This window comes from Pithys albifrons, chromosome 2 (genome assembly GCF_047495875.1).
Source record: "Pithys albifrons albifrons isolate INPA30051 chromosome 2, PitAlb_v1, whole genome shotgun sequence".
NCBI lineage: Eukaryota > Metazoa > Chordata > Aves > Passeriformes > Thamnophilidae > Pithys > Pithys albifrons.
In genome coordinates, this window is record NC_092459.1 from 69,978,285 (window position 1) to 70,004,547 (window position 26,263).

Genomic DNA, 26,263 nt, shown 5'->3' on the forward strand with positions numbered 1-26,263 from the left:
CTATCCTTACCCTGTTCCATGTCATTCCTCTGTGTGAAGCATCTGTTGCTGTAGGTACTTATTTCACTGTTTTTTGAAAAAAAGTAGCATCTATTGTTTGCATATCTAAGCAGAAATAACAAGACAGAGTAAAGCAAGGAAGTTAACATGGAAAAACTTGGTAGTCTTTGTTTCTTTCGCATATCAGTGCTGAAGAATATTCTAACAGTGAAAACGTACAGCTACATCAGTAGCCAGCCACAAAGGGTATAATAAAATTGTTAGAATAGCAGTTAAATGTTTTTTATTTCATTCATCCACAGAAATTAAGGAATGGCTTGGTTGCTTTCCTTATGAGCTTTGAAAGGTCTGTGTTCAGCAGGCTTGAACGACTTTATTCTGGAGTGAAAGCTGAATGTTTGATGCTAGACTAATTTGGCCAAAAATACGAAACAGTAAAAGAAAAGGAGTAATTACTGTAGCAGCTTTAAAGCGTGTACACGAAGTCCTTTTGAAGAGCTCAGTGGGTATGGCAACGCATGGTAATTCAACTAGAACTTCGGAGCTTCAGCTATTAGGTGAATAGAGGTCACATGCAGAGAGTAAGATGGGCTGCCTGCAGTAATTAGGCACAATTAATAAAGTCTGTTCAGGAGGCACACTGCACATACTGAATGGTTAGCAGTAATGACTGGTCTTAGATATAACCTTATCTTTTGTTAACAAACAAAAATCATTACAGATAATACATTATCTTAAAAAACTTCATAGAGTGTGGAAGCTAGAAAGGTTTTCTTGTTTTGTTAAAAACCTAAACTTAGTGCCATTGTTAAAGAGCAGAATTCTAGATTGTATTTGGTAGTGGAATTTTGAAATCTCACAGGATGCAATCAAACTGCCATGGAAAGTCAGGTTTAGGGGAAAAATGTTTTCATTGTGTGAATTGATCATGATTTACAAAATGAAAACTGCAGAAGGTCATTCTTAGATGAGATCTTATAAATGGCGTGTTAAGTAGTCTGCTTTTCTTTTGAAAGAAGTGTTTTTCTGACCATATTAAGTGATACATTTCATTAAATTATGAAATTGTATTTAGTTAAGAATACAGTTTTACGTGATTATTGGTTACATTTTCTTTAGGTAATTCATGAAGTCAGTAAATGTAGATTTATTCTTATGCACCACACAGTTCCCCTTTCATGCAAAGTAAACAGTGATAAGCATTACATAAGAATTTGATATTTTCTGTTCTGGCATTTTAAAGTAGAATGATTTCTGTCCGTTTCTTTAACTATTTTTTTTGTCCTCAGTTTTCTGTCTTCCGCACTGTAAAAAAAAAGCATGTGAATTTGACATTCATTCAGATTAGCAGAATTATTTCATGGTATAGCAGTGCTGGATTACAGTGTTAGTGTAACGTGTTAGCTCATCCATTTAGGGTTAGTTTCTGAAGCCATTAGATGGCTTCCTATGATCAGAAGTTCTCATTGAATAGTCATTTCACTTCATAGGCGAGTATTGCAACTTAGACTATCCAGCCACAGATAGTTTTTCTGATATTGAAGATAGTTTGGTAAGGCTTCCTCAAACTATCACGCGTTCAGTATAAAAGCCCAATCTCAAAAAATGTTGAGGCCTGTGCTCTTCCAGAATGAATAGTCTTAAATGGACATATCCTACTTTTTTTTCTCTGTGAAGTGAATATAACAAGACTGTGAGATTTTTTTCTCTTTAAATTAAATTGTTCTGATTATGTTTCATTGACTTCAGTCACTGGAAAAAAATTTTCTAACATTTTTTGAGCGTTTCCTTTGTTATGTGTTTCAGTTCAATTTTTCAGGAACTCTTTCAGGTGTTTTCTTTTAGTGAAATTTCCTATTTCAATATACAAAATTTTAAAACAATGTTGTTATATTCAGATCATCTTTCCAAGAGGAAGAAATTTCTGTGTTGAAATTATTTACCGTGTTAAAATGTGGTAAAGGAACTTTCCTCCCTTAGCAATTGCTTTTCCTAGATCCTTTTTGCATGAGCATCCATTTCCTTTATGTACTTCACTATTCTTTTAGAACTAGCAGTCACTTTTGGGATGAAGTACTCTGTCTGATGAACCTCTAGAGTAAGGTTCCTAAATTTAAGGCTGAGTGGTAATTCTCTTTTTCAGACTAAGGTTTGGATGATTGGGGGGTTTGGGGTTTATGGATTGTTTGTTGGTTTTGTTTTGTTTTTCATTATGCCAGATGGAATGCACCAATCTGGTAACTTTATGCACTCACCCCATGGACAATTTATCATGAATTTCATTCAGGCTGGACAAAAATGCTTGTGCAAAGTTATAACTTGGTCAAATAGGAGAAGCTCACTATGTCAGTAACACTGAAGAAAGGTTAAATTTCTTCTACCAAGAAGCTTTAGGACATGAAAAATGCAGAAACTGAGAGCTTTCAGCTCTGCAAATAGTCCTCCAGAAGAACATTGTTAAGCATCCTGCTGACAGGGTTTATGTACCACCTGAGGAAAATTCAGACCCCTTATCTCCCCCTGTAATATGAGTTGATGGTACTTGTCATTTGAAATATATATACATCTTCTAAACATGCTTTTTTCTCTCTGATGAAAACAGTCCTGCTGAAAGCATGCCATAAAACTTGGTTTTATTGCATATGTACACAATGAATCATAATTTCCAGCAGGCTCAGATCCTGCCTATGTACGATCAGCAACTGAAAATGTGAACAATATTTTATTTATGGTTGGGGCCTATCAAGCGTGTCTCACATTCGTACTTCCACTTTTTGGCTACATAACGATGTATTTACATGCATCTGGTATTTGAAGTATACTCTCTAATGAGGTCGCTCTGAGCACAACTACATAAGATTTTTTGAAGTAGATAGCAGTGATGCTGATGTTCTTTATCGCTTCTCTCCCTTTTTTTAGCCGTGGACATTTGAGAGTGTGATTAAGGGGTAGAAATTCCAAATTTACTGTTAAAGTAAGGAGAATTTTTCCAGTTAGCCCTTGTTATGTCTGTGCCTCAAAGCTAAGAATTTTTTTTTAATCAGATTTTGAGTGGTTACAATTCCTTCAAAAATTATAAAGAATCCATCTAGAAAAAACCTTATATTCTGTGTATTAGCAGAGTCAAGTTATGATGACCTCAGATACACTAAACCAATTTTTAATGATTACTGTCAGATCAGTCCTTTTTCTGATGAAAAGTAATGGCCTATGATATACTGGAGGCCAGATTAATCATCCTGACTATTCCTTGTGGTCAAAGTCTCTGAAATTGGGAAAAAAATGATTTCAAGTTAAGCTTAAGTATAAAAAGAGGGATAATGAATAAGATGTACAGAATAAAATTACAATGTAGTATAATGTAACATTTAATTTATCAAAGTTTTTTTACAAATCACAAAACTTTAGTTCTGTATCTGCATATGTGTGTATATATATAATGAATGTGTGTATATTACTGAAGTATGTAACAATTAAACAATCGAGTTTGCATTTTATGTCTTTGGGGCTTTTTTATCTGCAACTCATTTTCTGCATCATGGGCTTTGTAGATTCCTGTATGTTAAAATGAAAATACCTTATTGGAACAACCTAAAATTTTGGGACTCCAGTATTGTTTGTCTAGATTTAATTTGAGAACTAAAACTTCAATTGTGTAGAATATTTTTTTTCCACAGTAGTGCTGATTCTTTGGTCACACTATATGGCACTTCTGTAGGAGCCAGTGCTTCATTAATCCAGAGCACTATTCAGCACCACACTTTAGTGATTATAATGGGCTTTTGTTGTGTGTCTTGTTACTGGCCTTAACTTAGAAAAACTAAAACCTAAACTTAGTTTAAACAAGTAGGGAGTTTGGAGATATTTTGTTTATTTTAAGAAGAGAAATTAAGTATGCTCATCTGTGCAACAAATTTGAGATTCTTCAAGGACTATTAAAGAGAAAAAAGAAACAAGGCATGATCATACTACACAGACAACAGGAAATGGAGTTCTCTGCATCAAGTTTGATGAGGCGAACAAGGTCAGACCTGAAGGATCAGAGGGAACTGAGAACAAGGTGTTAAGTCTCCACGAAATTGTGACAGCAGTGGGAAAAGGATTTTTTTTTCCCCTAAACGTATTCATAAATGCCCATTTATCTGTGATTTTTACACATAAATTTTTTGTGATGAACCATTTCTTGCTTTCTGCAACTGAGATTTTTCAATATATCCAAATAGGTACTTGAATCCTAGTCTGGTCACTGTGTCTTCATTCCAGCAGGTACAGTGGTTGTAGTGTTAAGAGCTATGTAATTACTTGGAGAAGAGGGTGAATATTAGGACATACAGTGCTCGCAGAGTGCATGGATTTCAGTATCCTGGGACTGTCTGGTGGTTGACATATCACAGAAAAATCCTCCAAACGTAGTCCCTTAAGGAAGGGAAATATTTGAAATGCACAAAATTAAAAACTCAGTATGGAGCTTTGTACTAGTAATTTCTTTACCTGGAGTTTCAGGTGTTACATGTTTATTCAGAGGTAATTCAGCTGCCCTTTGAACTCTTTTTGACTAATATACAGCGCAAACTTTCTTTCTTAGTTGCATTCTTTGTTTTCTTAGTGCCTGTACTTAATGTAGGTATATTGGAAAAACTTTGCATGCCTGTGTTTTTGAATCTTTGTGGCATTTTTATGTACTCTTTGATGATCAGATTTAAGAGGTTATTTGCTGGTGTCTTCAGGGTAACGAATTGGACTAACATCTCCTGCCTAAAACAGGACAGTGTTTTAAAACTCTTAACAGGTTTGTTATCCTACATGTTTTATTATGTTAGAGCAAGCCGTTGAAACAGTTTATATGTATTTAAGTGCCCAAATAAAAACATCACATCTTGCTTTGACACACATCATGCTTAAGTTTTTAGTTTGTCTGTGTATTTTATCCTGTTGGTCTGCCTTAACTTGTTCGTAGATGATGAGCTGTACCTAGTTTTTACTTTGCATACACTGCCACTGCAATGTATGCCTTGCCTTGTGAAGCTCGAGTGCTGGTGTGTTAAATAGTTGCGTATTGTGTACTAAGACACTTAAATTTTATTGCAATCACTTTCAGACTTTTTTTGCCCACATTACAAGAATGTGTCGTTCTACTTAAAAAAAAAGTGGAATAAATCTTAATCCTGGCTGCAGGGTAGGGAGGATATGGAGGTTATACTATATGTGCTTGTCTGAGCATGACTTGCACTGAAAACTTTGGTTTTGCTTTTGTTGAATATTACTGTAGTTTGTTAAATAGTCAAAACATCTTTTACCAGCAGAGGGGAAAAAATTTCTTTCAACAACTTTTGCTGATGATTTTTCTCTCTTATGTGAGCACTTTTTTGTGAAGGTACCTTTCCCTGTGAGACCAAATGATTTTGCAGCGAGAAGTTTGAGTATAGGGTCCAGGCATTGTTTGTAAATTACAGCAGGTGATTAATTTCTTTAGATTCCTGGGGAGAAGAGCACTGAAACTGGTAATTGGGATACTTCAATTTTTTATTTTTCAAAAGTCAGTTAGTCACTCCTGTTCCGTAACATTTAAATGTGATTTAATACTTTCTATGAAGTAGTTGCCTAGGCAGAAATGTTGCATGTGTGGGGTGTGTTACGTAGTAAAAAGGGTATTAAAAGCATTATATAAAAAACAAAGTAACATGTTTTTATGTCATTCATATGTTTGGTAATCTTAAAGTGAATTCTACGCAATAGAAATACACTTTAAGAAGGTAGGTATAATGGATATTCAAATAACCGCATATATCCTTATATTAGAATTTAATTCACAGTGTCTTTACTTAAGTTTTCATCAAATTATGCAGGATTGAAGAGGCTCACACACTCTTAAGCAGAGTAATGCCTGAGCTCTGTAAGCTAATCACATTAGTGGTCCTCAAAGGACAAAATCTTGCAATTGCAAAGTACCGAAGGTTTCCTGTGAGTGGTACAGTTATGTTTGGATTGATCTAATGGCCAGTTCCCCTTAGGATATCTGTTGCCACTGTTTCATGTACATCCTTGGGAGTCAATTGAATTTGTGAGTTTCTTAAATTGGCCCCTGCACAATTGTCTAAGCAGCAGGGGCAGCTCAGTGGACTGCTATTTTCAGTGATAGCTGGTTGTTAAGTGGACTCAACTTGCAGAGTTAAACTTCACCTTCGCATTCCAGGACATGAGATACATGAGTGTCTGCATTAAAATGTTTTCACTTTAGTTTGCTATGTCACCTTAAATTTTGCCCAGAGAAGTAAGAAGGTTTTGATGAAAAGATTTCTTGTTCAGCAGAAATGAGAAAAGAGTATAACTTTTGTGGGGTTATTTGGTGGGGTTTTTTTCTATAGTTTGATGCAGTCTTTTGTATGATCCTGGAATCTCCTGTTTTATAGAACTCTAAGTCTCTCTTCTGAACGAAACTTGCTTTTCTTAATTTTGATTTATTTTTTATGACTTCAAATTTGTTCTTTTTTTCCCTTTTCTAAAATTTAATTCAATTCCCTGTTTATAGTTTCATATATGGAAGGAAAAAAAACACAATGAAAAGTATGACTCCTCCAAACAACCAAGACAAAGGCAAAACAAAAACTACCAAAACCCTCCCCCCCCCCGAAACACAAACCAAAATACCTCCCCCTTTGAATTACGCCACTGAACCCTTTAATTAAGTGCCAGTATTGTTTGAATTGGTACCTTTTGACTGTTGCAACTGGAGAAGTAACATTATAATTGTTGGAAATAGAGAGCTGACTTGAGCAATAGACCTGGCGTGAAGAGGCTCAGGTCTTTGCCCTGTCTAATGTTGGTCAGATTTCAACAAGAACACGTTCCATGTGTGAACATGAATGATGAGGAACTTCAGCCAGTTCACTGATTTGACTTAACTTAAAACATTGACTACAACCCTGTACTGGTTGAGCATAGTTTTTCTCTGATACATAGTTTGTGAATTTGGATATATTTTACTTTTAGGAAAATTAGGCTTTTGTTTTTCTTGAGGATTGCACGTATTTCAAAAGCGGTATCTTTAATTTCACTTTTTATAAAACAAATTAATTTGGCTTTTCTCTTTCTGATACAGTAATTACATTGTTGAAATGTGGGTGGAAAGAAGAGAGAAGGGGCTTTGAACAATTTTTTGAATGGATTACCTGGTACCATCCCATCTTGCTTAAAATTAATGAGCTAGTCTACTTCTCCCAACTGTAATGAGCATTAGTTAAAATAAACTATGCTCTTTGCTCATTTGCATCTGGTATAAGTGGGAGTTTTAATTTTATTTTACTCTTAAATTAGCCTCCTGCTAGAAGATGAAATACACTATTTTTTAGGAAAAAACATTACAGCAGCTTTTATGTTCTGATAACTGCTTCACCATAGCATACAAACAAACTGTCGTACAGGCCCTGTTAGTAGTGGAAGAGTTTGTCTCCCTTTTATAGCTAGCCAGCTCATGGTTTTTTCACTCTTTTCCATTTCCAGAGAACTTCTAACAATTATTTTTTCTACTTATTTTCCTATTTTGAAACATAAAAGAGTTCCTGAAAGGGACTTGAGCTTTTTTCCTTGCTTTTATTTTATATTAGAATATTAAAATACAAACACAATCAAATTTATAATGGATTTTTTCCCTTTTTTTCCCCTTTAGCATGCACAATGTTATAGCATAAATATGCTTGCAAATCACCAATAGTGGTAGGGCACAAATACTTAATTCTGGAAAGGAATTTTGAGTTACTCATTGTTCAAATGAAGGAGAACTTGAAGCATGTAGGGATGAGAGGGGGAAAAATTAAGTTTGGGTTTTTTTCTGTGACTTAGATTTGGTTGATTTTTGGCATTGCTTTTCCTTAACTAGGTTGTATTATATTGTGGCTTCTTGAAATTTCAATCTCAGCAAACAAGAAGGAATTAATTTATGTCCATCACAGGATAAAAAATTAAAAAATCCTAATTCCAACACTTAATGCCTCTCAAACATCTTAAAGAAGCAAAATAGGGCACAAGCCCAATTTTTTTTTGCTTTTCAGGTCTCCTTTAAGAGCAGAGACAGCCATGATCCAGCAGTTTTGGAGGTAGAGGCAAGTAAATGTTTTACTTCTTGTAAACATTCCAGTAAGTTTTGCAAATCACTCATTATTTGAAGAGATATAGTTGAAAAAGAATCTCAGCCCTCCCTCTTCCCTAAATGGTAAATTTGCTTTGTATGATGCTATGTGAGGAAAAATATAGTTAAGCTTTTATTGATTATTGACAGGCTTAACATCAGTTACACACTGTTGCAATACCTAACTGCTGTAGAAATATGCAAGTTCAATATTGGTAAGATGTTTGTGATAATAGTTTTTGGAGTTTTTTCCTTTGAACCTATCTTCAAAATGTAAATGTTTGCTACCTCCAACTGCTGGCATTCTAATCATCTCTGTAGCGTTCTCTCTAAGGACAGGTTAACAAGGTCTTGTGTACTGGTACTAAACCTGTAACTATTTCTCTGCTAGGGACATTTATGAGAACTTGGGTTGAATTTCTTCTGAAGGTGTCACATCACCTAAGGGTTGTATTGGAGGTACAGGAAAGAACTATCTGTCTGTTTTGCTGAATTTTTTTATTATCTTCCTCTTCATTATCATGAATAAAACCAGACAATTTGCATCATTTCATAATAATATGGCATTACATGTATTTGGGAGGTTTTCTCAACTTCTCTTTTATGAGGTGGAAACAAATGTTCTAGTCCATGTTAGCTGGTTATAATGGGAACAGGAAAGGAACTAGATTTTGGTCAGCTTATGTGAGAGAATTGTGCAGTGGGATAAAAAAATTTGCTAGTTAAGAAGCAGTATTGACCCCAATTAATAGCTGTGCCAGTTTGGGAAGGGAGAGGAGGGGAAAAAGAAAGGGGCCTGGTCAGGAAGTGGGAGGTCAGCACTTGCCAGTTGGCAGTGAATCTTTGTTACCTACTGGAAATGCATTTTGAACAAAGTGATTATGCTTGTGCTTTTATGAAGAGCAGGAAACATTGAGAATGAAGAAAATTACCTTTCTTCTAGCAGTCTCTCTAGGGTGTGAGCAAAATGTGGAATTATTCTTGTCCTCAGTTCATGTACAGTGCTGTCTTATTTTTGAAGATGGGTGAAACTGTTGTAGAATGTAAGAAAGGCATGCACATAATGACCTTTTCTATGTAGTCTTACCGTCTTCAACTTTTGTAATTCAGAAGTACATTAACTGAAACTGTAAAACTTTCTTTCGATTTTTGTGTGGGCAGATAAGCATGCAATCTGAAAATGTGTATAATAGACAGTTGAACAAAAGAAGCTTGGAATTTGTCTTCTGAAGAGTAGAAGCAGTTAATTTTTTTAATAGCTTTTTGCATGTTTCTGGTAATGTACTGGAATCTGTTAGAAGTTACTCACTTTCAAGTGTCTTCAGACTCTGTTAACCCATCAGGGATTTGCTTTGTGTTGCAGCTTCATACTATCATGACATTCTGTTTGGTTCTTTTAATCTGTCCAGTACTTATTCATGATACTTCTCCCTTCATTAATATCTTTGGTAGCTGAGGGAAATGGCTAGATCTACCCATGTGCTACGGTCTTGAAAAAGTGGAACTTGAAATTTTGCATAATAAGTCTTAATTTTTCACATTATGGTGACTTGCACTAAAGCTGTGATAATTTGGTTAATAATAGATCTTAGTTTGCACACTCAGTTTTACCCAAAAAGATGCAAATGAAGATATCAGGAAAGGAACTATTTAAAGAGCTTTTTCAAAAACTACTTTCCTTTAGTGAATGTTTTTGTACATTTTACCAGAATTTGTGGGATTCAAAAAGTATACGTGAAACCAGATATCTTTTTGGAAGGATCAGATTGTCTCTAAACAGCAGTTGTGGGACTGCTGATTGAATGGGATCTTGATGCGTATTTAGACATTATCTCCTAAACCCAGTATATATGTGTAAACATTGTGATATTTTATTTTGAATCAAATTATGAGTAGCCTTCACTTTCTTTTGTGTTTGTAATAAGCAGGAGTTTTATTATACTTTGTTTTCCAATTTAAAAAGTAGACAGAATTTCCATAATTAGTCCTTTACAGAACTTATTTATTTCAATAATTTAACAAGCATTTTATTTTAAATCTCTTGCACAGGTACTATATAAAGAGATGATGGTAGTATATAGTATTTTAAATTAACTAAAAAATCTGTGGTTTTCAGCTCATTAACTGTAGAAGGTGCAAAGACTTTAAAACCCTGACTTTAAGGACAGATTTGTTGAAGGACCAGAGAGGTCTCTGTGAAGCCACCAAGAGAGTATTGATGTGTTGCAATCTTCTCATTCCAAGGGTTTATTAAAGTCATACTGCTGAAGGGAACTACCCACTAGCGTTTGGGGGTTTGTGCTTGTTTGAAGGGCTTTAATTTATTTTTTGTTTTCTTGGAGGGTTTTTTTATTGTGTTGGGCTTTTTTGTTTGGTAGGTTTTTTTAAGTCACTGGATTGACATCTCCTGAGAGATAAAGAGGGATACCAACCCTGAAGATCCATCATTTCTGTACTGTAGGAAAGGCTTCCGTAACATATTATCACCAGTGTTCTCAAGAGCCTTTGATTATTACTGCAAAACGGGCACTCAGCTATACAGTCTTTAACTGGCAGGATTTACTATGTGTTAATCTTGAGTTGAGAACATGTGGCAAGTGCTGGATACTCCTCCTTCTGCAGTCATTATAATCAATAGAATTGTTGCATGGAATTGATTGTAAAGAAGGTATGGAACAGAGGTCACACTTTGAGTTATCTAATTGGTAGCTTGAGTGTGTCAAATCCCATGTAATTGTAGCAAGGATTTGGGGCAAATGACTGCAATAAGACTAATTACAGACTGTGTGCAAGGTTTCAGTCATAAATACAGGGGAAGCTTATGTGGTGAAACTTTGAGGCAGTAGTTCTGAATTCTTTCAAGGACTCAACTTCAGTTTTTTGGCCAATATTTATTGTCAAATCTGTACTCAGTGACAAATTTCACTTTTCTGTATTGTTTATAACAAAATTTATTTAATTTTTTAAGTAGAAGTTAGTTTATTTAACTTGCAGTAGTATCTTGCCCTGCTACTTTTCATCTTTCTTAGTTGTTCTTCAGGTTGTTTGTTTACAAATAATTTGTGTCAACTGAGTAAATTCCGAGAGTGGAAGTGTTTCAGGAGGAAATGAAATTACTAAACCCAAAGAATATATAAACACATGCTTGTGTAAGCACCGTAAGAGTAAATTGTTATATTTAAGCATAAGCTTGCTGTTTTAATAGTTTAGGGTGGAAAAAAAAAAGAGAATGGAGATAAAAATTAAAGCTACACTGTTACTATTAAACATGTTAAAATCTAACAGTACTGGCAGTGGTTGTATATAAAATGCTGTATTCCTTGTTCCACTCAGTACTGTGCCACCGATTATGAGTCACTGTTGAAGAAGTTGCTTAAGAAATCAGGGACAACAACAAACTATAAAACTACTATAAACAGTAGTTTATAGCACTACTTGGAAATATTACCATAGTATGAATACAAAACAGACAATATAAAGCAAACCAAACCACCTCAAACCACCAAAAAAACCCCTCCAAAACAACCCACAAAAAAACCCCCAAACAACAAAGAAGAAAATAGGGAAGCGCAAAAGCCAAACAGAAAACCTTTATAAATGGAGGCTCAACCTGAAACAAACCCTTGCAATTAACTGGTGAGCTTTCTAGCTGTAGAGCCAGTGAGTGAATATATGGATTAGAATGACCATGAAATTTAGCTTTTTCAGTTGTTTCCAGCTGGTAAAGAACATCTTGCCTTGTCTGGGCAAGAAAATATATTTGGTAACATGCTGTGAACTTACACCACCTTGTAGTATAATGTCTGTTTAATGGCAGTGTTCTGTGGAAAATATTTGTTACATTAATCAAAGAATTTGTTTTCTCCAAAACAGTCACCAACTGTACAAGGGTCCACTATTTAGAGCAGAGCAAACCACCATGTAAGCACTGGGGTAAGAGCCATTGGCTCTGCTTAAGAGTACCTGGTCACTTAGATAAAGACCTTCTGTAACAGAGTTTCAGGAGACCTGCTGACTGCATAATTAACTTTGAGCATCATTTCTGATCTCACTCCTCTCTGAAAGGCAAGGTGTTCTTCTGATGCTTCTACAAATCTGAAAATTCAGAACACAGTACTGTGGGGAGAAATCACCACGTAAAGAGACGAGAGTGAGTAACTGAGGGACATATTAATTATGTAATTAGTTAATGGAAAGCAATTGCAGAAGCCTTAAAAAAAAGCCTTATGTAATGGGGCAGTATTAGTACAGCTGTATGATGAAGAGGGGAAACAGGGCTGCTGAAACCCAGCTGACGTCTCCTGTGAAATTACATACTTCTAAGAAGAGTGTTGAGATTGCAGATTCAGATAGGAAGATGCTAGAATTAGAGTTGCTGATTATGACCTTTTTGTCTATATGAATTTTTTTTTAGAGTTAATTACTATGCTGTGAGCGAGTAGGTTTTTTTTCTTTGACACACCCTTCCTTAAATATATTGGACATAGTCTGCTTGTTTCTCGGGTCAGCAACTGAGATGTAGCACTTCAAGTGAAAGATGCCGATTGCTTTGCACACCGAACTTGGAGTGGAAGCTTGAGTTTTCTGGATACTTAACTTTCAAACAGCAATTCATGTAAGATTACATTTGCCATAAGTGGCACTAATAAATGCCACTCTGTCCACTGGGCGTTCAGGAGCGTGGGGGTCCCCATCTCACCCCCTGCTGGGAGTGGCTGGGCTGCTGTGAAGCCCGGCAGAAGTGTGAGTGAGGCTGGCAGCTTCCTACAGAGAGATAGACCTGTGCTCTGCTTTGTGCTTAGCTTGTGGAATGTGTCACTGAGCCAGTTCAGCTTGCTAAACAGGCAAAACCTAATCCGACAGCAGTAGTTTGCTGCTGTATTGACTGGCTCTGTAAGGCCCCAGCGACAAAGAGGGAAGGACAAAGGAATGCACCCACTTCTCTTGGTGGGAGTGAGCAGTTCAGTCTTGCTGCTGTGTTGAACTGAAGCCTATGGAAGAAACCCTTCTATGCAAGAAACTCATAATAGTGCTGTCTAGGGATTTGGGACAGTTTCTTTCTCTAAAGTGACTGTGTAAGATCAGTGTTCTAATTATAAGCACAGACATTGTGCCTAAAGTTGTCAATATTAATTTAAGCAACCACTTACGAGAAAGTTTGGTTTATGTTTAGCAGTCTGTTTTCTTATTGGTATAGGAGGTGCTTTAAATCTAAATATTCAGGGTAGCATTCAGCTGCCTAGGCACTTGAGTCTTCCTGCCGTCCTGGCAGACCTGCAGAAACCAGAACTGATTCAGACACCTGGTCTTCATTATGCATCTTTGAGGAAAAATACTAGGTACTATCATATTAAATACTTGATACGCTATTGTTCATTGAGGTCAGGATTCCACAAAGTATTCAGCTTATGCTTGAGAGGTGTTGTAACATTGATTACTTCCCCACTCCTCCTTGCCCTGTTTTTGTTAGTCTGACTCTGCCTGTTTTTGTCAAAACTCAGTTATGATTTACTTACACATCCAAAACAGAAAGAACCATTCCCAGACATTGCAAGATACAGATTTGGATCTAAAGCTCTGGCATTGCAGCCATGTCAGCCTGGCCCTGGCAGTAAAAACAGCTTGCTTTTCTGTACATGGACTCTTTCTTGCATATGGCTGCATTCTTGTAGCCCAGAAGTAAATACTATTGCCAAAGTGTCACTGGTTAAAGTACTGAATTTATATACACCCTTTCTCCTCCTCAACCTGCTCCTGAACCAAGCAAAACACTGGCAGTGTTGAATGTTTGTTTTACCTCTTTATGGCTTGTGAAGCTATTTGAGTTATTTGAAGCTTAACTACTGCCTAGATATGTTTGGTTTGAGTCATAAGTATCTTATTTTCGCTCCTCTGCCAAATAGTAAAAATCTAAAGTTCACAATGTTCTAAAATAAAGCTAACAACATATTACTATAAAAGTGATTTTATTTTACAGTACAAGTAATCTGATTTTAAAGAAATAGTAGTAACTGTTCATATTCTTAGGCTGAGGTCACTTTTTTGTACATATGAAAAGTAAAAGCTATAAACTTATTTTTTTACTTCAGTTTTTTGGGAGTGGGGGAAATAGAATAATAGAAGAAGTTTCTTCTGTATTTTCTTAAATTTAGCTTCTGTAGAGACTTCTCCAACTGTATGCGAAAGTTGTCTATTACATTGTGGACTAAGAGGTGGTACTTTTCAATGTTTTTGGCACACTGAGGTTACGTTGACTTGTTCAATCTAAGTTTCTGTTAAAAATATTATGTACCAACATCCTTCTATACTTTTGTGCAAAGATTTGGATTTTTTCTTACAGAGCCTTAAACAGTTTCTGAAAACATGTTAAGAAGGTTAGTAATCATGTGTTATTGTAAATTTTAACAGTGGGAAAACGGGAAAGAATAATTCTCTCTCAAAAGCTTACAATTATTTTGTAACAAAAAAGCGCAAAGGGTTGGCGTGAGGATATTGCAGTTTTACAGAGTTATCTTTTCAAAATCCTCCTTTAAGACCTACACCAGGATTTATGCAGAGGGATCCCTATTGAGAGATCTTTTATTTTATATATATATATGACAGGCATATGCGACTCCTTCTTGAGAAAGTAGAAGTGTGGATATGTTGGCATTAAAATGCAGGTTGTCAGGAGCTGTTTATTTTGATACTTCCAAAAGGTCACGTAGATTTTTGCTTCTCTTCTTTATATTTATTTCTCTTTCTTTTCTTTGACAGATTGGTAAACTAAGTTTGGAAAAAAAAAAGCCCAGTCATTTATTCCTAATTATTAAAGAACAATTGAAATTTCACATATTATGTATGAATTACTGTAGATTTGTCTGCTTCTTAAACTTTTAGCACAAATGAGTGAAAATTGCTGGAATTTATGTTGTGATTAAGCAGGAATAGCACCTGAAGAAAAGTGGGGTTTATTTTGATACTTCTTGACCCTTAGAATTTGTTCAAAGTTGCTTAGATGTGGAGCTGTCATAAAAGAGCAGGATCCACAGGTGTTTAACTGAGCAGTGGATGAATTTCATACTGAGCTCAAATTACTGATAGGGAGAATGTTTATGCATTGGCCAGCTTTGCTATGCAAAACAGAGAGGAAATAAAGTATGGAATAGAGAAATAAAACTGGTTGAAATTCAGTAAAGACAGATGCCACAATTATGTGCAGCAGTACCTGTTGATGAAAGTTACATGACAGTACTTCAAAAGAGGAAAGAAAATGTTTCAAAACTTGTGAAGTTATACTGCTGGCCTAAGAGCTGATCAAGTTATCCACTGAATACAAAAATACAGTTTGTTTTATGGTTTTTACTTGGCCAAGTGCTAGTGGCGAGTACTACATAGAGTGCAGTTTTCCAAATTCAGCAGGCTATAAATGGTGGTCCAAATTGGAGTCAAGAACAGTGTTTGGGGCTTGGGGTGTTAGTTTGTTTGTTTGTTGTTTTGTTTTCTTGCTTGCTTCTTAACTATTGAAAAAGTTACCTAAAGAAATATTTGGAAATATTATACTGTGTATACTAGAAGACTGAGAAACCAATGAGTAGACAGTTCCCCCCCCCCCCCCCCCCCAAAATACAGATGAGGAATAGTGGTAGCACTTCACTGTAAAAAATAAAGTATCCAGAAATGTGAAACTACTGTTTAGGTGTTTCCTGTAAGTTCCCATTAATTAATCATTTAGGTTTGTTGCACAGATGAAAGTAAAAGTTTAGTCTGAATGGAAAAAGGGAAAACTAGGAGGCTTACATTGGAGCTATAAATAAAGTTTCACCTCAGCATGCTGTTTTTATATGTTTTACGTTATTATTCACAACTGCAAAAAGCCTGCAGTCCAGAGTAAAAACCCAGGAACCCAACTCCTGATGAAGTCCTTTATCATTGGGTTAGGAATGTGTCCTATGTTTTTCCCCTCAGCTCCTGGACAATGATTTGCTTGCTTAAAGGGCAAAGTGGAAAGTGCTGCCTCATATGTTTGTTTGACTTGATGTTAGGGCAGTCTTGCAATGTCAGCCTGGTGATGTTGATACGTTTTTGCCTGAGGCAGTACTAGGATCTTGATGCTCATTTCCTGGACCAGTGTACCAACCTATGAATTGTTACATTGCATTTTCCTGCAGTTGCAACTTCTTTTTTTCAAGTTTCTTGAGCTTGACATGAGTTAGTTTTGGAAAGTCTATTGGATTAGGTCCTTTTGAACGTCAGCACTTTCAGATCTCCTAGTTTGAGAAGCCCAGACAAAAAACGCATCACGTTTCAGTTCGATTAAGACCATTTTTCCTATCAGCATGTACTTTAGTGGAGTTGGGGACATCTTGGTAAGTTTTCGGGTGGAAGAGCATTATGCATTAGCAAGGTTAGTAACTGGATGTACTTGTCTTCTTCCTGTGTAGAAGGAAATACAGTAGTAAATTAAAATATAATACAGCTGGAATGCTGCTTAAATAAAAACTGAGATATGCAAAAGAATCTTAATTTACTTTAAAGAGTAAATTTAATACTACTATATAGTAAAATAATACATTAGTGACATGTTTGTCCTACTTCAAGATTAAATACCTTTTTATCTTCATTAAAACTTATGTTCTCTAGATGTGCTTTTCTATTTTGAACTTCCTATTATTTATTGGTAAAATAAAAATTCTAAAGTATGTTAAGACACTGTAAATTGGGTAATTTAGTATCTGTGTATGGTACATAGGTGCTGTGCTGCTTGATAGGAAGGCATATTAAAGAATATTTATTTTTTCATTCTTTCTCCACTTAAAGCTGAATAGCAGAGTCAGCTTTATAATGATTAATAATGCTCATAAACTCAGAGGCAAATAGGTTTATGCAGAAGTGATTTTAGAACAATTGCAGGTTAATTTGAAGTCAATTTTGTTAGTGATTGATAATGAATGGACTTTGGTCATGAGTTGAAGTACATTCACTATCTGTATTTCCTGATCAGAGAATGCTCTGAGGAATGTGTCCACTGTCACAGATTATGTTTTGTTGGTCTAAGCCTTCATATAAAAATGTCTTTTGTACCTTGAGATTCAGAATACAGAGATACTTCCCTTCAAAAAGCCATCTGAAGCTAACTCTGAATCAAGAAGACTTGCATTTAGGATTTATCGGTATTTCCTTATCTTTTGAGGGAATTTAATTTTTTTATTAGTGAGTGGTCAGTGTGTACAAAGTATCACTGCCTATTCCCTTTGCTGTAGGGAAATAAAATCATACTTTGATATCAGTGTAACTCTGTGTCCATATGAAATTTACTATGCCAGGAATACTGGGTAAGTTAAAATGCTTGTCTGTAGTCCAAAGTCAGAGAAATGAACAGTCTCACTCCTGACAGGATAAAGGTTGATACTTCGTGGTAGATTTAAGTATCAATATTAAAAATTGCATTCCTCTCTAATAAATATATCCAGGTATTGAGTTTATACTGCACATTTCCTGTGCTAAATTCTTGTTTATTTCCCTGAGGATACCAATGCATACAAAACTCTTTTACTTTCATCCCACAATGGTAAAATATTCAGTGTTAACAGGCTCCTGGGTTTTGATAGTACTCGACCATACAGCTTTGTCCACAAATACTACTTTTCACACTGGCACAACTTAAATAAGCAAGAATAAAATCTTGGAGAGAGATGCAGCCTTGTTGTGTGTTTCACAGAACTTACCCTTTGCAGCAGAGTCTGTGCTGTGCTCTCTAGAGCAGCTCCTGTGCAGCCGCTGCTGAGCAGGGCCATGAGTGTGCCAGCTGGGAGGGTGGTGACAGGGGCTTCCTCCTCTGTCAGCACATGGAGAGGGCTGGATCAGCGTTGTGCTGTCGGGCTGGGAAGCCCCAGCTTTAGAAAGATCCAGTGTGGCTTTGCGAGCATGTAGGAACCATTTTGACTGCAGGGCAGATCTGAACTTGGGGCGGTGCCTGGTTTGAAGTTTACTGAGCACAAAGTCTGTGTTGAGGCTTGGAAACAGAGAACAGAATCCTCTTGTGTCATTTAAACTTTTAAGTTTTTTCATGCCATTAGATTTTTCTTCAGTATAGTTCTCAACAGATTCTTTTATAATGCCCTTTGACAGTGTTTGACAGCTATCAAGTAGTTTGAAGAGTGCTGGAAGACACACACTTTTTAAATCCAAAATTGTCTTGGAGGGGGCTTAGTATCCAACAGTAATTTATAATTAAAAACATGGTAGATAACACTACATTGTTTGACGTTCAAAACAGCAGGTATGTCACTGCTAATTTAAGCAAATGATCTGTTGTTTCTATAGGTGAAATCAGAGATTCTAAATGAGAGGTAAGCAGCAGTGCCCTCCCTGACCAGGTGCTGCTCCTTCAGAGTTTGTTATAACATTGGTTTTTCTTCACCAGCTCTCTGCTTGTGAACTGCTACCATTAGATGCTCAGTAGGAGCAAGAGTCTGTGTTAATTTGCCTGACTGTAACTGCACAATTAAAGCAGTTTATCAGCAGGGGTTAGGACAATCGGCGTCTTCTGATGCTGATGTTATAAAATTACTTCTGTTGTTCAAATAGATACTGTAATTAGTACATCATTTTAAACTGGTTTTCTGCAGGGCTGATTTGGAGTTTAATCTGATAAAACCCACTATTTTTTGGTACATACATAAGCACTTATTTTTTGCAGGCCTCATCTAAATTAACAAATTCTATTGAAATATTATTGTCAGGACTATATCTTACAAATACAGGTTTGGGAGTGGGTGAGTTGTTTTTTAGGATTTTTGTTTGTTTTTTTCACTAGTCAGTCCTGTCAAGACTTAAGATTCTGTGGCAAAAATGGAAGGAGGAAACTCCCATTTACACTTGTTGCTGTATACTAGCATGTAATACCTAGTTCTTATACAGATGAGCAGGTTGCTTCATACAAGATGATAAAGATGACTGTGTTCTGTCCCTGGCACATGCATGATGGAATTTCACTGAGGATAGTTTCATCACCAGACATGGTGAGCCAGTCTTTTAAGTGGCACTTGCATGTTAAAATATGCTCTCTTATCTTCTCCTGTTCCCAGTTAAAGCACTGACTTGTGTTGGCACTCAGGAGCCCCTTAGGGCCTTAAACTCCCTTGTCCAGCAGAAAATGGAGGGAGAGGGCAGTGCGGAGGCATTTGCTGCTATCGGCATGTTGGCCTGGCTGTGAGAAAGGCTGGGGTGGTGCTGGGGCCAGTCCCAGTGGCAGGAGTAAGGACTGCTTGGCAAGGGAGAGAACTGTAGGAAGTTACACTGGTCACAAAGTGATACAATAGGACAACAGTAAGAGATGATTCAAGTGATTTTTGCTTAATTAGAGCTGGAATTCTCATGAATATGTATCAGCTGATGTCAGCTTATTTGTGGACTGAAACTGAGTGGTTTATTCCTTCCACAATATGTTACAGAAATCTTCTCTCTTCTGGATGTTTGTTTTCCACTGTCTCTGCAGCAGAGATGCCAAAAACTTAAAAATAAAATTTTGTAGCTCAGGTTGGCAGAAAGAACAGTAACAAGAACAGAAGTTGCGTTGAACAACATTAGACAGACAACTCTTGTGGCCCAAGAAAGGCTGGGAGTAATGACTGGAGGGAAAATTACCGTCCTCTCAGATTCCTCAGACTTGGTTTTACCAGTTCAACTGTGTCAACAAAAGGTTGTAAAGTAAGATGTAAACTTTATTGAACTATTGAGTAATGTTTCTCTTGGATTAACTAATTCAGACGTTGCTGCATGGCTAGAATACATATCAACTCTTACTTAGAAAATACTAAAATTAGATCAGGGCTAAAATTTGTTTGTAGTGACCTAATTTGTGAGTTTTTAGTTAAATTTATCTTTAATAAATTAGCATGTTAAGTTCTTTTTTTAATTCACACAACTTCTAAACTGCTCTTTGAATTATTTTTAAAACTTTGAGATATATATATAGGTGTTTCATTATTGAAAACAAATACCTAGAACTACTGTCAATTCTGTCAGTTTACAGAGAGAATAATCGGGCATTGGAATGACTTGCCCAGAGGGGTGGTGGATTCCCCATCCTTGGAGGTTTTCAAACGCAGGTTGGATGTGGCACTGAGTGCCGTGATCTAGTAAATGGACTGGAGTTGGACCAAGGGTTGGATTCGATGATCTCGGAGGTGTTTTCCAACCCAATCCATTCTATGATTCTAATGTACCTACAGCACAATTTCTTAGACAAAATATATTTGTGGTCATTTTACTAAATAGGTGAATTTCTGCTCTCCATGTCTTAGGTCCTCAATTTGACTCTGCGAAGTGGCTGTGAGTGATTATACTGGTTTTTGTATCTTAGGATAATTTCAATTAAAGTTCTCAGAGTGTACTTGAATTAAACCTTTATATGGTTTAAAGGACTTAAGCTATTCTGAAGCTTTTTAATTTTAACATTCAAGTTGACATTACATGAAAACATTCTTCCCTTTTACTGTTTCCTGTGGGTTTTGTCATTCAGTAGGGAGAGCAGCTTGTTGAATAAGTTGGTGAAAACAGAATTTAATAGCCTATCACTTCAAGATGAGCAAGAGTACTAAGGTTCACTCTCACCACTTGCTTGAGCCAGTGGCTTAATTTCTTTAAAAGGTCCCTGCTGTTTGTACTCAGCTGTGTTTGTATCTCTTTAGTTGCCTACATTACTGGGAGTTGGGATGGAGTGGAAAGCAGTGCATAAAGTCACGCCTTTTTCAATACTATAGACAATAGCTTTCAGGAAAAAAATGCCATGTGGAAAACTTCCTTCCCCTTTTAGCACATTGCTTTCTTTCTTTTTTTATTATCTAACTAATATTTCCCTGCCTGCATATAAACAGGTAGGTGCTAGGGAAGTATTTTTCTTTCAATGTTTATTTCATTTTTCTTTAATGGCATTCTGTCAGCTGGAAAAGACTTGATTCTACTTCACCAGTTTTTAATTGTCAACCTATTTTAGTCAGTTGTCCATACTGTGAAGGTCTTTGTGGTGAGAAATAAAGTTGGAGGGGTTTTTTCAGAGTTGATGATAAAATATTTTGTGATGGCTTTCTCTCTGAAGATATTTTCCCCTTTCAACATTTTAATGATTTTAACAGTTTCAGTCAACTTTGACACTTCTTTCCTGGGGGTTTAAAGTCTTTTGGAATGTATTGGCTTGACAGAGGAGAGATAAAACTTAGTACTCTGGTCTAGGTGAGTTTTGAGGCCTCTGCTTTGTGTAGCTTACAGAAAGCGAGTAAGCTGCTCTCTCATTCTTCTTAAGTCAGAGAAATTAAGAAGAAAGCTTTGGGATGGTATATGAAGATGTAAATAGGAATGGCCATTAAGGCCTGAGATGCAGGAGGTGGAAGGCCACGACTTATAATTACTGTGGTATGATGTGGTGTATGGAAAACACAGGACACAAATTAGCAGTGAGCTGGACTGCAGTATTTCCCCTCATGGAACAATCTTCTTAATATTCAAGTTTGACTGTACAGATTCAAGTCAGTTGCATCCTTTGACTGCTTTTCAGCTCACCTCTAAATCCTTCCCTATGAAAATTTCTGTAGTTATGTTACTTTTTTTTCCTTTTTTTTTGACAGATAAATTTTGAGGGGTTGTAGCAAGGTGTAGGAAGTGTTTCCTTTAAACTACCTGATACATTGACTTTAATAGCAAGATAAATATTAAGTAGTCCATTATTGTGTATAGGTACTCTGAGGATAATGAGTGTATATGCACAGGCAAGAGAAGGAAAGCAAATCTATTTGCAGAATTAGGCTATATTTAAGGATACTGAAACTTCTGCCAAACAAGGAGCGCAGTGAAATTTCATCTGCCATTTATGTTTTTCCTAATGTTCTTTAATTTAGCAGACAAGATAGTTTGTTTGTAATTAAACTCTTCTAATACTGTTCTTTCCCAAGGTTGTGGCATAAATCACTTTACTCTGTACTTTCCTGCATCTTCACTGTCTCAGTTTTTCTTGTATAATTCTTCCATAAACAATTTCTGGGATGTAGGGCAACATCATGCTGTAAATCATGTCTTGTGTATGTAATATAATTTTGAATATATGCAATCGAATTTCTTCTTCACCCAGTCTTTCTCAGATTTTCTGATTTTCCTGCTGCTGATTTTTTTTTCAGTGTACATGTGCTTCCTGCTGTAGTAACAAATGTTTTTTTTTCCCAAAATAATTCTCATGTCAATTTCTGTTACTCCTTGCTGCCTTTCCACTAGGTAGACCTGGGAACTGGGCTGAATTGCTCAACAGTTGCTACTAAAGGACAAGGGGCAATGGGCACACTGAAAGAAAAGAAATTACATTTAAATCTAAGAAAAAGCTTTTTTTATTCTTGCTGAGCACTGGTTGAACACTGAACAGGTTGCCCAGAGAGATGATGGAGTCTCCATCCTTGAAAATGTCCAAAACCTGGCCCTTCCCAATATTGTTGAGTTGAGCATGAACAGGAGCTTTGGACTGGATGCTGTTCAGGGTCCCTTCCCACCACAGCCATTCTCTGTATCCAGAGGTGAATCTGGTTTGTTTTAGTTGCAATTCACTTCAAGACCACCTGATCTTGTAGTTTCTTTGTACCAAGTTATGCAGCAAGGCAAGTTGTAGTCATTCTTTCCTGCCCATCTCTTCACCATTTTCTCAAATTAAAAAAAAAAAAAAGGAAGGAAGAAAGAAAGAAAACCCTAATTAACTCTTAAATTCTTGGGGGCTTATTTCATGAGTCTTAGGAAAGATACTTTCCTACTTGTGTTTCAGGTATATTCAGTTCATCTGTTCAGACTTTACTGTAACAAAACATGATTGAGATAAGATATTTTTAAGACTTGTTGCACAGATAATAAGTCTAATATAACTAAAGGTGTTACTTGGGGGAAATATGTTTTTCCAAACTATCTTTTTAGGATTTAAAATAGAATGAAGTAGCATGAAAAATTGCAGTTTGTAACTGCAAGAGGTTGCAGGATATCTCTCTCCCCTGAGCTTAACTCCATTATGTTTTGCACCTGACTTTCTGTTGTAATGAATGAGCTAGTGTAGACCTGAATTTCCTAGTTTTGGCAAAAAAAAAAAAAACCCAAATAAATAATCAGTTATACACATTAGTATAACACTCAACTAGCATTTTCAATAGAACAAAAGACATTTCTTAGGAAACTGTTAACCCACTAAGAAAACAACCCTGTTGGACAGAACAGAAGCGCTGGAGGAATTCAAAGCCCCTGTTGCTTTGAGGTCTGACCTTAACAATACTTGTGCTTATTGGTCTTACATGCAATGTGTCCCACCTAAAAGTTAAATTAGGGGGGAAAAATCTTCTGTATCATTTCTTTGTCCAAATACAGCCTTTTGTTCTCTTTTTAAATTGAACAAAAAGTTCTTGTGCTGCAACACAGTAATTTGGAGTACAGCATCAATGCTTGATGTACCATTAATCTGAAACATTTAAACAGTGAAAAACCAAGAGGCAGGCCACGTTGTTTTACATAACAAAGAAAGGTTTTTTGTCTTCTAAAGGTTAGGAATCATGAATACATCCACTACAACAGTGTGGATTTTATTTTTCGCTGCTGACAGATGGTAACTCCTCCAAGTCTTCCAAGTTTTTGAGACTTGGCACTGTATTATTTTCATTGTGAAAGAAATCGATAGAGCACCGCAGGGCCCCTTTATGTTTGCCTGCATTGTGTATAAGCATGCTTTTTATTTGTTTATTTGAATTGCTACAACTGCATTTAGGCATTCCTTGTCTTTTGGGAACAGAACCTGCTGATTTTCTTGAGGGCATATTTTCTTCTTATTTGTCCATTTGTCTCTCTTGACCTTTCCCCACCCCGTGATACTACAGTAGTACAAGTTGTCATGCATCTTGAGTTAGTTACTAGTACCTTTCTCATTCCAGCATTACGTCAGTGCCAGAAGAGGTAGTTGCATGTTTCTTGCTCTGCCCTCTGCTGGTTTAGGAACCTTCTCTCATTCATCCTGCCTGTAAATAGTATTTTGTACTACCTCCTATTAATATAGCTTGTCACAGTCTTAAAAGGAAACAGCTCATTCCTGCTTTGCATTAAAAAAAAATTAAATAAAGTGGAGTTTTGATCATAATTGAATAAATAGGATGCAAATACCTTGTCATTGATAGTTCTTTCAAAGATTAAATTGCAGCAGAGAACATATTATAAGTCACCTGAACTTTGTGTCAGGTTCAGTTTCATAAATGAGGGGGGGGTTTCTCTCCCTTTTTCAGCTTCTGAAATTCACAGCTATTTTCACAGCCACCTTTGTTTACAAAGTTGGCCAAGATAACACTTTAAAAAAAAAAAAAAACAAAACAAAACAACCTGCCACTGTAGCTGATAGTATGGATTAATGCATATAGGTATGTTACATAAATAATGAAGTTTCCTTCAAAGTACTGATTCTTTTACATAAACTTTCCATACATCTCTCACAATTCTGTTTTTCCCCCCCATTTTTATCCTTATCTATTCCACAAAACATTGCAGACTCAGATGAATTACAAATAAAACATTCTAAGGAATGGTGATCCCTCAGGTATATATGAATATAAAGCACTGAGAGCATTTGTTTGTATTAAATCTTCAAACGTGTCCTCAGCATGTCTGATTTCCTGTAAGAACGTTTCTTTAAATCTGGGGGGGAAGGAGACATTTGTGATTAAAAAAAATTAGGGAAGCAAAGTTAAAGTGTGAGCTGTGGTTAAACCACAAATGTTCATCTTACAAATAGGAAGCTTGTTTATTATGCCCAGTATTTTAAGTTTTAAATAAGTGGGGTTTATTTATGTAGGCCTTTAGTTTCAGAAGTTGTAATTAACATTTCTCATTTATGAAAGTTTTGAGCCCCCTTTTTTTTTCCTTGTTTTATTACATTTTAAATATTGTCAAATTTAAATGAGGTTTTGGAGAAATTCAGCTAGCATTAGTCACTGCTTAATAAAAAAGGAGTTGGGAAGTTTCTTTTGTGTTGTATTTCATTATCAGTTTTTGAAATACTTGAGTGGTTACTTAAATTTATTGGTATCTCTTGTTTAAAAATTATGTACATTAAAAATATTTTGTTTTACTTGCTCTCTCTTTCTGAAAACATTTCTAAGATTTGTCTTTGTGAATATTAAAGTCATGGATTTGACAGAGTACCTGTGTGATGGTGACTGTCTTGTCACATGCTCCTCTGTCACCTCAGTATTAAAGCCCTGCCGTCATCCTCTCTTCCATTCATCCAGTACACACAGCTCTGCTTGGAAAATTGCAACTTCTGGTCATTTTGTAGTGTTTGAGTCTTAATCTTTTCTTCAAGAGTATTTGGAAGTGATTTTTGCACTTGTCATTTGGAGTGATCCACATGGAGATTCTATGTATGGTATCTGTTTCACTTTTCTTCAGAAGATGAGGTTGCTTAACCACTCATATGTCTCTTCGTTTTAACTCTTGAAAGGCTCCAAAGAATATTGAAAGTAAGACTGTGTTTGTAGTACTTCTTGTTCCTTTGTTCAGCTGGGAAAGGTACTCTTAAGAAACAGCATTTGTGTTGTAGTCTTAAAAACATTATTAGCATATGAGGTTCCAAACACAAACAAATCCCCAAAAAGCTATTTTGAAGCTCAAGTTCCTATAAAGCAAAACAGTCTCCAAAGTATGATGTATGGCTGAAAATACAGTTTATACACAGAATTGAATTAGTCTACTATTTAGGTGATTATATGGAATGTAAGTGCTTCATAGCTTCCCTGTTTTAATTATTTTTAGGAAGAACAGAACCGAGGCAAGCCCAACTGGGAACACCTGAATGAAGATTTACACGTACTTATCACTGTGGAGGATGCTCAGAACAGAGCAGAAATAAAACTGAAGAGGGCTGTTGAAGAAGTAAAAAAGTTACTGATACCTGCAGTAAGTATTTGTATGCAAGCCTTTAATTTCCGTTTTCAGAAGTTACTTTTGTAGTACAACTAATACTTCAGCAGTAAGAGCCAGCCTGCAGAATGGCATCTTAAAATGAAGTTTAGGTATTATTTTATAATACTCTAGTGATCTTTAAAATGTGTCATTGCAGATCAAATTATTCCCTACAACAGAATAGTATTTTAAAGA

At 36.1% G+C, this 26,263-nt stretch overlaps 1 protein-coding gene across 6 annotated transcripts in view; it reads left to right on the plus strand.

Moving 5' to 3' along the window:
* QKI (QKI, KH domain containing RNA binding) overlaps positions 1-26,263 on the plus strand; it is a 155,860-nt gene that overhangs the window by 80,742 nt on the left and 48,855 nt on the right. For all 6 annotated transcript variants that reach the window (XM_071549423.1, XM_071549424.1, XM_071549425.1 and 3 more), the window contains exon 4: positions 25,919-26,062. In XM_071549423.1, the coding sequence (XP_071405524.1) occupies positions 25,919-26,062 (144 nt within the window). The remainder of the gene's footprint in view (positions 1-25,918; positions 26,063-26,263) is intronic.